This window comes from Amblyraja radiata, chromosome 5, assembly GCF_010909765.2.
Source record: "Amblyraja radiata isolate CabotCenter1 chromosome 5, sAmbRad1.1.pri, whole genome shotgun sequence".
Lineage (NCBI taxonomy): Eukaryota > Metazoa > Chordata > Chondrichthyes > Rajiformes > Rajidae > Amblyraja > Amblyraja radiata.
The window spans coordinates 65163155-65177910 of NC_045960.1; the positions used below are offsets into that span (position 1 = coordinate 65163155).

Here is a 14756-nt window from a genome sequence, read left to right on the forward strand (position 1 = left end):
TGGAGAAAGGGGACAGGTGATGTATCGGGTCAGGACCCTTCTTCAAGCTGTGAGTCAGGGGAAAGGGAAATGATTGACATACTGTAGATTGTGATGCAGAGAGATATAGAACAAATAAATGAAAGATTTGCAAAAAAGTACCAATGATAAAGGAAGGCAGCCATTGTTAGCTGTGCCCTATGTGAGAACAAGTAGAAAACACACATTGCTGCGGTAGCAAGTCTGGGTTAAAATGTGGTCATAGAATCGGAGAGCAGAAGGAATCACAAAGAACGTGAGTGGCGCCACTGAGTGGCGAGAACGGATGTTGCAGAACTCTCGTCGGAGAGAGAACTTCTTCAAAGTAGGTAAACCTTGAGGAGACTGCAGTGGAGCAGATGAAATGTGTAGGAAGGAACTACTGTACATATGCTAGTTTAAACCGAAGATAGACACAAAATGCTGGAGTAACTCAGCGGGTCAGACAGCATCTCCAGAGAGGGGGAATAGGTGACATTTTGGGTCGGGACCTTCGAATTGAGTCATGGTAAAGGGAAACGAGAGATATGCAGAGAGAAAAAAATAAATGAATGAAACATATGCAAAAAAGTGACGATGATAAAGGAAAAAAGCCATTGTTAGCTGTGGTCAATGTGAGAACGAGTAGAAAACACACGTGGCTGTGGTAGCAAGTCTGAGTTAAAAAATTGGTTGTTTGATTATGCCACCAACATAATCAAGGACCAGCCTCACCCTGGTCATTCCCTCTTCTGTCCTAATAAGTTAGCTCACAATTCTTAAAATTATAAAATGGTTAGGGCATGTGGGTGATTAATCTAATCATGTACATTTTAGCTCTCTACCAGAATAACTAATTCTGCCTATCAACACTTTCTTCATAACCTTCATCATAGGTTTATCCCGTTCCATCTTGAGAGACAGTGAAACCTACTTCCAGAACCAAGTTCCAAACAAGCAGTGTAAATGTTTTTCTTCCAAACCACTTAATTTCCCCCCCCCTCCCTTTATTCTACAACTTTGTCCTTTCACCTTCAACCTCTCCACCCAAGGATAGCCTCTTGCCATCCATTGTGACCAGACACATTATTTTATATACTTCGATCAAACCTTCCATCAGACTTCTCCAAAAATCATCACTGCATCTCCAATTTTTTCTTGTAACTGAACGATCACATTCTATATCATTCTTAATATTTTCTAGACCTTCTCTCACACCTGCACATCATTTCTCGATGCTGCCAGAATTGAAAATCATACCCCAGTTGATGCCAGATGAGTGTTGTGTACGGGTTTAGTGACAGCAGTGTACCACCCGAGAATCACATTCTTGACCACAAAACCTTTGCTTGTCCCCCTAATGATTAAATCCCATAACACTTTTGTTCACTCAGTTACCTTCTCCTTTCCTATGCACCCGAGTCAATTACAGTGCTGCACTACCTGTGGAATCAACACGAATGCCAGTCACCAAAATTAAATGATAGACACAAAATGCTGGAGTAACTCAGCGAGACAGGCCACATCTCTGAATAGAAGGAATGGGTGACATTTCGGGTCGAGACACTTTTTCAGAATTTAATTGACCTGTTGTCAGGTGATTGGTCCTATTTTGCTTCTAGATTAAATACAGACTAGTTCACCATTGGATTTATATAACCAGTCTAAATTGGAAGCTTTAGAAAGATATTGTTATTTTGCAAATTGAGGGATTAAACTGATAATGGAAGAATTAATAGTATAAGATCACCCCTCATTCTCCTGTGCTTCAGAGAATAAAGTCCTAGCCTGCTCAACCTCTCCCTAGAGCTCCGACCCTCGAGTCCAGGCAACATCCTTGTAAATCTTCTCTGCCTCCTTTCCAACGCAACATCTTTCCTATAACATGGTGTTCAGAGCTAAACACCATATTCTTAATCCGGCCTCACTAACGTCTTATATACGGTAACTGCAACATGACCTCCCAACTTCTATACCCAATACTCTGACTGATGAAGGCCAATGTGCCAAAATGTTTTGACCACCCTATCTACGTGTGACACCAGTCTGGGAATGCTGTACCAGCACTCCTAGACCCCTCTCCTCTCCAACACCTCCCAGAGCCATGCCATTCACTGTGCAGGTCATGCCCATGTTAGACGCCTCACATTTCTCTGTATTGAAATCCACCAACCATTCCTCAGCCCACCTGCCCTACCAATCAAGATCCTGCTGCAATTTTTGACAACCATCTTCACTATCTGTGTTGGATGGAGTTCACAAAAGTTAAATCCAAGAAATATCAAGAGATATTTTCAAACTAAACTTAGTTTATCTGAACAGATGAACCAGAAAAAAAAAAGACACTAGTTCAGAACAAATGATGCCGCCCATAACTGGATAGACTCGGCTTGTACTCGCTAGAATTTAGGAGTTGAAGGGGGATCTTATAGAAACTTACAAAATTCTTAAGGGGTTGGACAGGCTAGATGCAGGAAGATTGTTCCCGATGTTGGGGAAGTCCAGGACAAGGGGTCACAGCTTAAGGATAAGGGGGAAATCCTTTAAGACCGAGATGAGAAAAACATTTTTCACACAAAGAGTGGTGAATCTCTGGAACTCTCTGCCACAGAGGGTAGTTGAGGCCAGTTCATTGGCTATATTTAAGAGGGAGTTAGTTGTGGCCCTTGTGGCTAAAGGGATCGGGGGTATGGAGAGAAGGCAGGTACGGGATACTGAGTTGGATGATCAGCCATGATCATATTGAATGGCGGTGCAGGCTCGAAGGGCCGAAAGACCTACTTCTGCACCTATTTTCCATGTATCTATTTACCTAATCATGCTATTTAGCAATTATGCTGAACTAATTGTCCATCTCACTATTTAGCACTTTCAGTTATTGAAACATTTATTTTCCCTCTATATCTGCAAACTATGAATCAATATCCGAGGAAAAAAAATCAATTTTTTTCTTCCCCATAACTAGATGTGTTTTTAAATAAAAGAGCTTCCTTAACAATGCTTTCAAATTTTATTTTGTCATTCAAGTTTATTTTATTACATACAGGCAGCCTAGTTAAATATATTCCAACACTAATTTATAAGTGATCAACAGTGATTAATATCAAAAATTAAACCAAATATGCAATGTAGTAATGAAACCTAATGGAACAATGGTGGGTTAGAGCAAACATCAAGTTCATGTTTGCACTAAGTAGCTCTCACCCATTAAATAGAAGCTGAACAGAAGACCTTAATTTCAATAGCTTTATTGATGTGAATGTGATCAATAAGATGCCTTCTGTTGTGATGTCATTAAATTTAAGCACAGATCAATGTAGATAGTGTTGGTGTTGCTTCATAGTATTGGATCTTAGCATATTTACAACCTATGGCAAATTATTCAACATTTACTTCACTGAAGCAATATTTGCATTGGAATGGCATGTTTAAAAAAAAAAAGCTATCCACATCCACATCCAACTATTGATAAATAAATTTATGACAATTTCTAAATTGTAAGCTGTTATTACTGCAGCAATGGCAAAAACATGGTGTAAATTTTAATCCGTCTTACACATTAACACTGAAGGCCATTTAGGCCATTGGGTCTATACTGGCTCACAGCGGGGCAATCCAATTAGGTCCAATTCCTATCTATTTTCCTGTAGCCCGGCAACATATTTCCCTCATGCCCATTAATCCCTTTGATATACTGACCACATGTATGATGAGTTTGAGTCATTTTAAATTCAGGTATGAAGGAAATGTAATTCCATCAAAAGAAGCACCAATAATTCAACATTCAAACAGCAATCAATATTTTTGACTTCTTCCAATGCCAAATTTCCTGCTGAGTGACAAGTGTGTGATTTTGTTGCACAAGCCATGTTTGTGCAGTAGTCATAACATATTTAAAAGTATGAATTCTATTTTCCCCCACAATGTCTGAATAAGAATTCAGGTTATTCATATTTACGTTAAGTGCTTACAAGAAAATCATAAATAGTCCACACACATAACAAGTTCATGGTTTATTAATGAGTAAGGCACAATTTGATATTAATGCAACTCTGTCCCTCTGCAATATCCACAAATCAACAGTAATAATCTATATTCTTAGCTGGAAGATGGACTAGCCTTGTAATGTACAGAAAGAAAGTCAAATATTAAAAGCTCTCCAAAGTTCCTTATTTGAGATACAGATTCAATGGTTTAATTTTTTTTATTGACAAATGTGGATGGTATTTTCAAAAGGAATCTGCTCAGATTAGCAGGATATTTTGGCTCTTCATTTAATTTTCTATTGCACTGATCAGAAAAGCAGATTTCATTTCTGGGGATAGGTTTCAACAATCATTCCATGACCCTGAGAAGAGAAAATGCAAGTTATCGGCACTGTGAATAATTAATCCTTGTAATTAACATATTTACCAAGGAAAAATAAATTGATGATTAATCTTTCCCAGGATAATTAATCATAATCGTGAAATGATTATCAAGGCATGCAAAACAATACTCAGTTGGTCACGTAGCATTTATAAAGAGTACACTAAAGACTTGCCATCAGATGTCAACTAACCCAAGGATTCCCAGACATTGATTCTACTACAAATTTCAATTGTTATTCACTGAAAATGAAGCACGATAAATATTTAAATCTGCTCTTGAAAATTCTGTTTCTATCTCTAAAATATTACTAGAAAGATTTAGCATATACTATTTAATGAATTTTGTAATATTTGAAGGGTCCCACCCCTATACATCACCCATCCAAGCCCTCCAGAGATTTTCCCTGACCCGCTGATAAATGTGAGGTTATATAGATAAATGTGAGGTTAAATAGATAAATGTGAGGTTATCCACTTTGGCGGCAAAAACAAGGGGGCAGATTATTATCTCAATGGGGTTAGGTTAGGTAAGGGGGAGGTACAGCGAGACCTGGGTGTCCTTGTACACCGGTCACTGAAAGTTGGCGTGCAGGTACAGCAGGCAATGAAGAAAGCTAATGGAATGTTGGCCTTCATAACAAGAGGATTTCAGTATAGGAGTAAAGAGGTTCTTCTGCAGTTGTATAGGGCTCTGGTGAGACCACATCTGGAGTATTGTGTACAGTTTTGGTCTCCTAATTTGAGGAAGGACATCCTTGTGATTGAGGCACTGCAGTGTACGTTCACGAGATTGATCCTAGGGTGGCGAGACTGTCATATGAGGAAAGATTGAAAAGACTAGGCTTGTATTCACTGGAGTTTAGAAGGATGAGGGGACCCCTTATAGAAACATATAAAATTATAAAAGGACTGGACAAGCTAGATGCAGGAAAAATGTTCCCAATGTTGGGCGAGTCCAGAACCAGGGGCAATAGTCTTAGAATAAAGGGGAGGTCATTTAAGACTGAGGTGAGAAAAAACTTTTTCACCCAGAGATTTGTGAATTTATGGAATTCCCTGCCACAGAGGGCAGTGGAGGCCAAATCACTGCATGGATTTAAGAGTTAGATAGAGCTCCAGGGGCTAGTGGAGTCAAGGGATATGGGGAGAAGGCAGGCACGGGTTATTGATAGGGGACGATCAGCCATGATCACAATGAATGGCGGTGCTGGCTCGAAGGGCCGAATGGCCTCCTCCTGCACCTAGTTTCTATGTTACTCCAGCACTTTGTGTTCTGCACTGCATTTGCAATATAGATGTTCAACAATAAAATTGTAGGAATTGTTTCCTCAGAACGCGATTTGGACTTCACAAGTTGTAGCAATAGATAAATATTCACAAGGCTTTTTAAAAAAAAAAACTTTAATTCAAATGAAAAAGATAAAAGCCAAACCTGTCCTCCAGCAGCACAAGCTGCGATCAGTGCATACTGTCCACCTCCTGCGATCAGTCTGTGAGCAGCCGTTGTAACAAGGCGACAACCGGTGGCACCAAAAGGATGTCCCAGGGATAATGAACCACCCCAACAGTTAAACTTGTCCATTTTAGGAACACCAACCTAGTTAGAGTACAGAAAGTCTCAATGTTTTATAGATTGGATACTACAAAAAATATGGTTTATTGGTTGTGTTATAACATGTGATCCACAATTGTAAGTTTCCACACTAAAAATCTAAAGAAATCTGAAGGATTAAGACTATTGATTTCCACTAGATTTTTGTTCATAATTCAGTTTCAGTCTCCTACTCTTCCAAACATTATACTGAACATTTATCAGAGTACTAATTATGGTAAACCCTCGTTTTAACAGACCCCTTTATAATGGATTTCAATTATTACGGACGGACTTGCCCGACAGCATCCCTGCTCGCATGGCCTCCCCAGCCTCGGCTTCCGACCCCACCCCGACTTGCAAGGAGCAGTGGCAAGCCCTACTTCACCCATCGCGTGATCCGGTTAGCGTGACTGTTCTTGTGGCTCACGTTGTAGCCCCCAGGATATAGCGCCTAGTTTTAAGGGGAAACAACACAGAGTGCTGGAATAACTCAGCAGACTGAATCAGTCTGAAGAAGGGTCTTGATGTCACCGATCCATTTTCTCCAGAGATGCTGCTCAAACCATTGAGCTACTCCAGCACTTTGTGTCCTTTTGTGTATTAACCATCATCTGCAGTTCTTTGCTTCAAGTACACTCAATAATAATCCCCAACTCAGTTAAAACGGACGATCGTCAATAACTGACACCACTCCCCTCTCCCCTTCCCCTTATGGTCGGTCATAAAAAGAGTATAATACAGTGCCCTGCATAATGTTTGGGACAAAGACCCATCATTTATTTATTTGCCTCTACTCCACAATTTGTGATTTGTAATAGAAAAAATCACATGTGGTTAAAGTGCACATTGTTAGATTTTAATAAAGGCCATTTTTATACATTTTGGTTTCACCATGTAGAAATTACAGCAGTGTATATACATAGTCCCCCCATTTTGGGGCACCATAATGTTTGGGACACAGCAATGTCATGTGACTAAAAGTAGTCATGTTTAGTATTTTGTAGTATATCCTTTGCATGCAATGACTGCTTGAAGACTGGGATTCATGGACATCACCAATTGCTGGGTGTCTTCTCTGGTGATGCTCTGCCAGGCCTATAATGCAGCCATCTTTAGTTTATGCTTGTTTTGGGGGCTAGTCCCCTTCAGTTTTCTCTTCACCATATAAAAGGCATGCTCAATTGGGTTCAGATCGGGTGATTGACTTGGCCACTCAATAATTGACCATTTTTTAAGCTTTGAAAAACTCCTTTGTTACTTTAGCAGTATGTTTGGGATCATTGTCTTGCTGTAGAATGAACCGCCGACCTATGAATTTTGAGGCATTTGTTTGAACTAGAGCAGATAGAATGTGTCTATACACTTCAGAATTCATTATGCTACAACCATCAGCAGTTGTATCATCAATGAAGGTAAGTGAGCCAGTACCTTCAGGAGCCATACAGGCCCAGGCCATAACACCCCCACCACCATGTTTCACAGATGAGGTGGTATGCTTTGGATCTTGGGCAGTTCCTTCTCTCCTCCATACTTTGCTCTTGCCATCACTCTGATACAAGTTAATCTTCGTTTCGTCTGTCCACAAGACCTTATTCCAGAACTGTGGTTGCTCTTTTAAGTACTTCTTGGCAAACTGTAACTTGGCCATCCTATTTTTACAGCTAACCAGTGGTTTGCATCTTGCAGTGTAGCCTCTGTATTTCTGTTTGTGATGTCTTCTGCGGACAGTGGTCATTGACAAATCCACACCTGACTCCTGAAGAGTGTTTCTGATTTGTCGGACAGGTGTTTGGGATTCTTCTTTTTTATAGAGAAAATGCTTCTGTCATCAGCTGTGGAGGTCTTCCTCGGTCTGCCAGTCCCTTTGCAACTAGTAAGCTCACGAGTTCTCTCTTTCTTCTCAATGGTGTTCAAACAGTTGATTTTGGTAAGCCTAAGGTTTGGCTGATGTATCTAACAGTTTTATTCTTGTTTCTCAGTCTCATTCTTTGACTTTCACTGGCACAACTTTGATCCTCATGTTAATAAACAGGAATAAATGCTTCCAAAGGTGATGGAAAGACTGGAGGAAAGACTAGGTGTTGAGAGCTCTCTTACACCTGCATTAAGGAGGCAATTAAACACACCTGAGCAATTACAAACACCTGTGAAGCCATGTGTCCCAAACATTAGGGTACCCTGAAATAGGGGGGACTATGTATAAACACAGCTATAATTTTTACATGGTGAAATCAAAATGTATAAAAATGGCCTGTAATAAAATCTGACTGTGCACTTTAACCCCATGTGATTTTTAAAAATTACAAAACTGAAATTGTGGAGTACAGAGCCAAATATATAAATGATGGGTCTTTGGCCCAAACATTATGGACGGCACTGTATACTAATATTTATTGTACGTGGAGATATCCACTTGCAAGTAAAACAATTAGCGAAACCTCAGACATTCTCAAAGTAACATAAACCATGCCGATTTCAACATTTGAATAAGCATTTAGCTATGAAATCAAACAAATATTGATTAAAGTAATATATTAAAACAGTAATATATTGTGTAAAGTGTCTTATTCCAAAATGAATAAATATCTTGCCAATCTGTAACTACAAAGATGCCCCTTATTGTGAGCTTTTATTAAAATCTGCCCAACAATTGGTCATACGGGCAAGTCTAAAGATTAAAGTTTCAAGTCCACTTTGAGATTTGTATATACATGACATTCTTGTGCAGAACTGAGGGAGCATGGCAGCATCAGAGGATGAGATATTAAACAAATCTCCGTCAGTCCTGAAAGATACACAAAAAAAATCCTGTGGCACTATTTAAAAATAGAGGTGGCCATCCCTAATTGGTTAAAAGTTAGCCAATGCAGTAATGAGGTTTAATCTCAACTGCATTCTGAAATAGCCTAGCAAGTCACTCAGTTCATGATCAGAGTTTTGCAATTTCTGAGAATGATTAATGATTTTTTAAAAATGAAACTGCTAGTTTGCAGAACCAAATATGTTCAATTTAAACATACCTTTGAATTTCTGTTCATATATGTTTTTGCGAACCACTCAGAATCCATAGCTTTCAAATTAGACAGGATTTGGGCCTATTTTGGGCAGAAAAAAAAGTTACTATACATATACAGGTGCACAACCTTTTATCCGAAGATCCAAATAACGAAAACCTCCGAATAGCGGCCATTTTTTCGGTCCTTGAAGAAAGGTCCTTGAAAACGTTCACCGAGGGCGGCCCGCAGAGGTGACAGCAGAACCTCCGGTCGGTCCTCGAAGAAAGGGGAACTAAATCCCCATTCATAAAAGAGAAGGTGAGGGTATATTGCGCGGGAGGGTTAATAATTGACAATATGCTGCTGCCTGCCCGCTGAGTTAAAAAGTTCCCACGGTAGACTCACGATACACAGTGCAGATTGTCGCTCCCTTCAGTTTCACCCCACCTACGCCCCTCTGCTTCCCTGCCATGTGTGTGACCCCTTCCATCCCCTCTCCAGCTCCCCGCCCATTGCACCGGCGCGGGGGCTTTGCACTGTCTTCACGTCGGCGATTGCAGCAGGACCGTGCCAGTCACCGGAGACGTCAGGACCAATTGGACACCGACCACCAGGCCCACCGCAAGCACGGAGAACCCAGAGACCCACAGTCAACAGCAGCCCAGCCCAGCCCAGCCCCACTCCAACTACAGAGGAACCTGGGTTGCGGATGACGGGGCGCAGCTCGGGGCGTCGTAGGGGCCCATCGGGGAGCGGGTTCCTGTTGGTCCTGACGTCTCCGGCCACCTGCCATCCTCGGGAACTGTACCGCCCTTGCAGGAGAGTGGGGTTGTTTGCAGTTGCAGAGGGAGGGGGCAAGAGCGGTACAGTTCCCAGTTCCAGTCCAGCGGGGTGGCCGGAGACGTCAGGACCAACGGGACACCAATACAATACAATAATAACAATACCTTTTATTTGTCATTTGAACCTCACATGAGGTTCAAACGAAATTTGGTTTCTGCAGCCATACAAAAAAAGAACCAAGACACACACCAACACAATTCAATTCACATAAACATCCATCACAGTGAGTCTCCTCCTCACTGTGATGGAAGGCAAAGACTTGTCTCTCCCCTGCTTTCCATTCCTCTCCCGAAGTCGAGGTCAAAGCCCCCGGCGTGCGCTAGCAAGTCCGCGGCCACTCAAAGCCACGCCGGGCGATGTAGGGCCCTGCCCCGGGTCTTGATGTTGGAGCCCCCGGCGGGCGCTAGCAAGTCCGCGGCAATTTACAGCCGCGCCGGGCGTTGTAAGGCTCCCCTCCAGGTCACTCTCAACCCCGTAATTCGGGCGGGAGAAGTCGCCGTTGCCGGTGCCCCGCAAAGCAGTCTCGCACCGGGGACCCGCGAGCTCCCGGTGTCACCATCCACCGGAGTCGGGTCGCAGCAGCTCGCCCCCGCAGCTCTCCACGCTCCGAAGCTGGCTAGCTCCACGGAGGTAGGTCCGTAGGTCCACAGGCTCCACAGCTCCCACCGCCGCCCACCGACCCCCAGGCCCACTGCAAGCACGGAGATCCCAGAGACCCACAGCCAGCAGCAACTCCAGCCCAGCCCCAACTCCAGAGGAACACGTAGGGGCAGAAGCTGATGGTGTGCAAGGTACGTCTTGTTCTTGGGGTGGCGGATGAGGGGGCGCAGCTCGGGCTGTGGGCAAACTGCCACTTGTCGCCGTAGCGGCCCATCGGGGAGCGGATTCCTCTGGAGTTGGGGGGGAGGGGGGTATTGTGCTGTTTGATCGCCCCCTGCTATCCCAGGGACAGGGAGACCCAGCGGCTTTTTAGACTGGTGGGCAATCACTTCCAAAGTTCTGCCCACACAGTCAGTACACCTCTCCTACACTGCATTTCATACAAACATTTATTCTGCAAGAAAAAACGACATTGAAGACTCAAACTCGCGATCGAGTAACTGCCAGGATCAAGGCGCAAACTCGCGACCTTGCGGATATGAGCCGAGCACTCTACCACTGAGCCAGCCATTAAAATCTACGCTAAAAAATTTCCATTCCGAAGACCGACAAATTCTGAATTACGAAAAGTGTCTGGTCCCAAGGCTTTCGGATAAAAGGTTGTGCACCTGTACTAGCAATGTTACAAAATTTTGAGATTTTAAAAATCAAGTCTGCAATTTATCCCATCAGATAAAGCATAAAAATAAGTTTAATTTGACACCTAATTCACTTTCATATCTCAAGTATTTAAAAAGTTATGGCCATTTTCATACTGGGAAATGAGCATCTTGTTCCCTATTGATTTTCTATGGACATAACAAAAAAGCTGTGATCGTGGACAGTTAAAAGCCCATAACTTTCTTAAAAATTAAGAGAACTGAATGAAATTTTCAGTTATCATTGATTGAAGCATTCTGAAACAAATATAAAATAATCTTACTTGGATGACCTGAAATTAAAGCATATAATTAGTTAGTTACCTAATTGTAGCTAATTTCAGACTTCAATTACTAGATCTAAACATCTATCCATTTCTTAATAAATGATTAACATTTTTAAATAGCCTAAATGTCCAAATAATATTCACAAATAATTCACAATAAAACATGATTTTTAAATCTCATTTACATTAATTTATAGACCAAATGGAAGGAATTTAGTGTTCAATTGCTGTAAATAAATGTCCATTTAAATCAGCTTTCCAGTGGGTTCCTGTGAACGCGCTGGTTTAGAACGTTCACATTGCGGTAGATTTGTGCCCCAAATGCCGAGAAAAATACTGCGGGATATAATGGGCCCAAAATGAGCTACTCGCAATATTAAACTTTGTATAAAGGGATCTTTAGAAGCCCTTTTTAATGTAAAAATAAGCAGCATACCTTCTATTATTTGCTCTATGAGACCCTGCGGTTGCTGGTGGTCGCGGGTTTAGAGATTGATTTTGAAACTACTATAACTATTATACGAGGCCTTTAAAACTAATAATAGCTTTTGCGACGGGGTCTTTCAGCGATTTTTCGTTAATAATTAACTAGGCTGAACATCTTCGATTTGAACAGCCTAGAGAAAATCGCGTTTTAAACCCGCCCCCTCTAAACGACGCCAAAATCGCGCACACCTGCAGCGACAGATTTTCAGCGACGCTTCAGGTAGGCTTTGCAACATACCTACATATACTTTCATCAAATATTTATAATCAATCTGCATACTACATAGGTAGCGCACAGGTGTTATGACAATGACTTGTCTGAGAAATTTTGCAGCAAAATAACAATTATCACCCATTGTTTCTGTTTTCTCAAACAAGTGATTAAAAAAACTATAAAATTATGCTGAAATGCCAACACCCACGTCATAATTCAAGTGAATGTCTAAGAATTGTGACAGAATTGGATATATCTACTACAGTAAAATTACAATAAGACCAAAGCATTGGCAAATGAAAATTGGCACTTATTTCTGCACAGTCCATGCACATTTAAAACATGCTATTTTACAGTATGTTGGTTGTATGAAAAGATAGTTGAGAAATCAGTCTTCAGGGAATCAAGTTTCTTCAATTCACATTTGTATCAATTTATATAAATTCACACCCCATTTATTGAAAAACAATGTTTTTAAAGTACCAGCAGTTGCTGATAAGCATTCTGCCTATGGGTGTACATTGAAAATTAACTAGCTGTGTGTCGAAACTGTTCAATTGGTAATAACCAAAACTGGAATGGATTTTGCCACATGACTTTTCTGCAGCTTTTCATCAATATATAAACTTACAGCAAATGCTTCATGGAACTCAAAGACATCAATATCATCAAGGCTCAATCCAGCTCTCTCCAAAACCTTCGGAGTGGCATATGTTGGCCTAGCATGAAAAAAAAGGCATTATGGAAAGAAATCAGCTGGAGATTAAGAAATGAAATAACTGGGAGTATTATACTTACCCAAGCAGCAACTGATCTTTTGGATCCTGGGAGACGTATACAAAGTCCCTGAAAGAAATCAAATAGTGCTAAATGCTTATCAATCAATTGCACCACCGTCTTTGCAGAATTCAGTTGTTTTACACTCTTTGTTACAATTATCATTATTTACTCTGAGCTTCATCTGAACAAGGAATTTCATTACACTCACGTATATGACAATAAACTAATCTGACTCTGCGCATATTTTTGTTTTAATTCCTCACAGGTAGAAAATGAATAGCATTATTACCTTAGATAAGCCAGTGGTTTGTAGCCCATAGCCAGTGCTTTATCTTCAGACATTAATAACACAGCTGAAGCACCATCAGTCTGAAATGAAGACCATTAAAAAATATTTATCGAATACAATCAAAGAAGTGTTTGCTGGTTCCAAGTTGATCAATCCCATCAGTCCCACAATTCCATTATTTTCTTATGGCCTTGAAAATCCATCCAATTCCCCATTGAAGACACACATTGATTCTGCCATATTTAAAGACCATAAATATTGAATGAAAATAGTATTCCCTCACTTCCTCTTGAATCTCCTGCTAAAATTTTAAATCTGTGCCCTCTGATCCTTGAATCGTTTGCTACGGGAAACTGATTATTTTTTAAACCTGAATAAACCATTTGTGATCTTGAATGCCCTTCTCAATCTTCTCTGCTCCAAGGAACAACAGCCCCAATTTCTTCAGTACAACCTTGCAGTTGAAATCTCTAATTCCTGGAATAATTGATTACTGGTGATATTATTTACATGACTTAACTGTAAACTAATCCCCAAGGACGTCCAAATCTTGAAACGGGAAGTATTTTGTCTCAATTTCCCAAACACATTAATTAACATAATTAAACAGTAAGAACCAAGGTTTAAATGCTGGGATGCAGAAAAAGAAGTACAGGCACCCACCCCCACCCTATGTGTTTGGGTAACAGAAATTTGCCCTTGAAGAATTTACAAATCACTACACTGAAATTTGAGATATGAAATAAAATTAGCTCTGATGGATCATGTGAAAAACAATAAAAAGCAAAATTAATTTAATTTAAACTCGCATTTCTTGATGCACATGTAGATATGCTTTGTGTTATGGAAAATCACAAGACAAACTATTTTCTAGGAATGCAATTTCCCTCTCCTACTTCCCTACCGTAAAGCAGGCGTCACCTATATTCAAAACTAATCAATACAAACATGAAGTCCAATGTTTATTGGAGGTGGAGAAGTAGAAAATCGTGCAAGGTTCAGTGGTCCTCCTGCTTAATCTAATGCAGGGGTTTCCAACCTTTTTTGTCCCGTTTACCCCCTGGCAATTTTTCGAAAGTAAATTCACCCCACCCTGTTTTGTTCAGTAGTTTGAATTTACACTTCTACCATAATAAAGCAACTGACAAAGGGGAAATTTTAAAATACTGTTTTTAACAAATCCAATCAGCAAATTTACCCCCTGGGTATGCAAAATTTACCCCCTGGGTAGGCGAAATTTACCCCCTGGTTGGAAGTCCTTGATCTAATGCTAGGACCTAGCATCAGAGTAGCATAATGGCACAGGTCTGGTTGCTGTCTTACAGCACCAGAGATCGGGGTTCGATCCTAACCACGGGCGGTGTCTGTACAGAGTTTGTAAGTTCTCTCCTTGGGTTTCCTCTGGGTGCACCAGTTTCCTCCCACATTTCAAAGACACACATTTTTTTAGGTTAATTGACTTCTGCAAATTGTCCTTAGTACGTAGGATAGAACTAGTATATAGGTAATCGCTGGTCAGTGCGCACTCCGTGGGTCAAAGAGGTTGGATCCATGCTGTACCTCTAAATTAAACTTTAGAGCCAAGTTAATAACGCAAGCACT

The 14756-nt window shown here is 40.9% G+C and overlaps 1 protein-coding gene across 1 annotated transcript in view; it reads right to left on the bottom strand.

The window, feature by feature from the left end:
• Nucleotides 1-3995: 3995 nt before the first annotated feature.
• hadhb (hydroxyacyl-CoA dehydrogenase trifunctional multienzyme complex subunit beta) overlaps nt 3996-14756 on the bottom strand; it is a 35138-nt gene continuing 24377 nt past the window's right edge. The window contains exons 11-16 of the mRNA XM_033021413.1: nt 13155-13234; nt 12884-12931; nt 12717-12804; nt 8982-9056; nt 5800-5964; nt 3996-4345 (exon numbers count right to left, since the gene is read on the bottom strand). Coding sequence (XP_032877304.1) covers nt 4307-4345; nt 5800-5964; nt 8982-9056; nt 12717-12804; nt 12884-12931; nt 13155-13234 — 495 coding nt within the window. The 3' untranslated portion in view covers nt 3996-4306. The remainder of the gene's footprint in view (nt 4346-5799; nt 5965-8981; nt 9057-12716; nt 12805-12883; nt 12932-13154; nt 13235-14756) is intronic.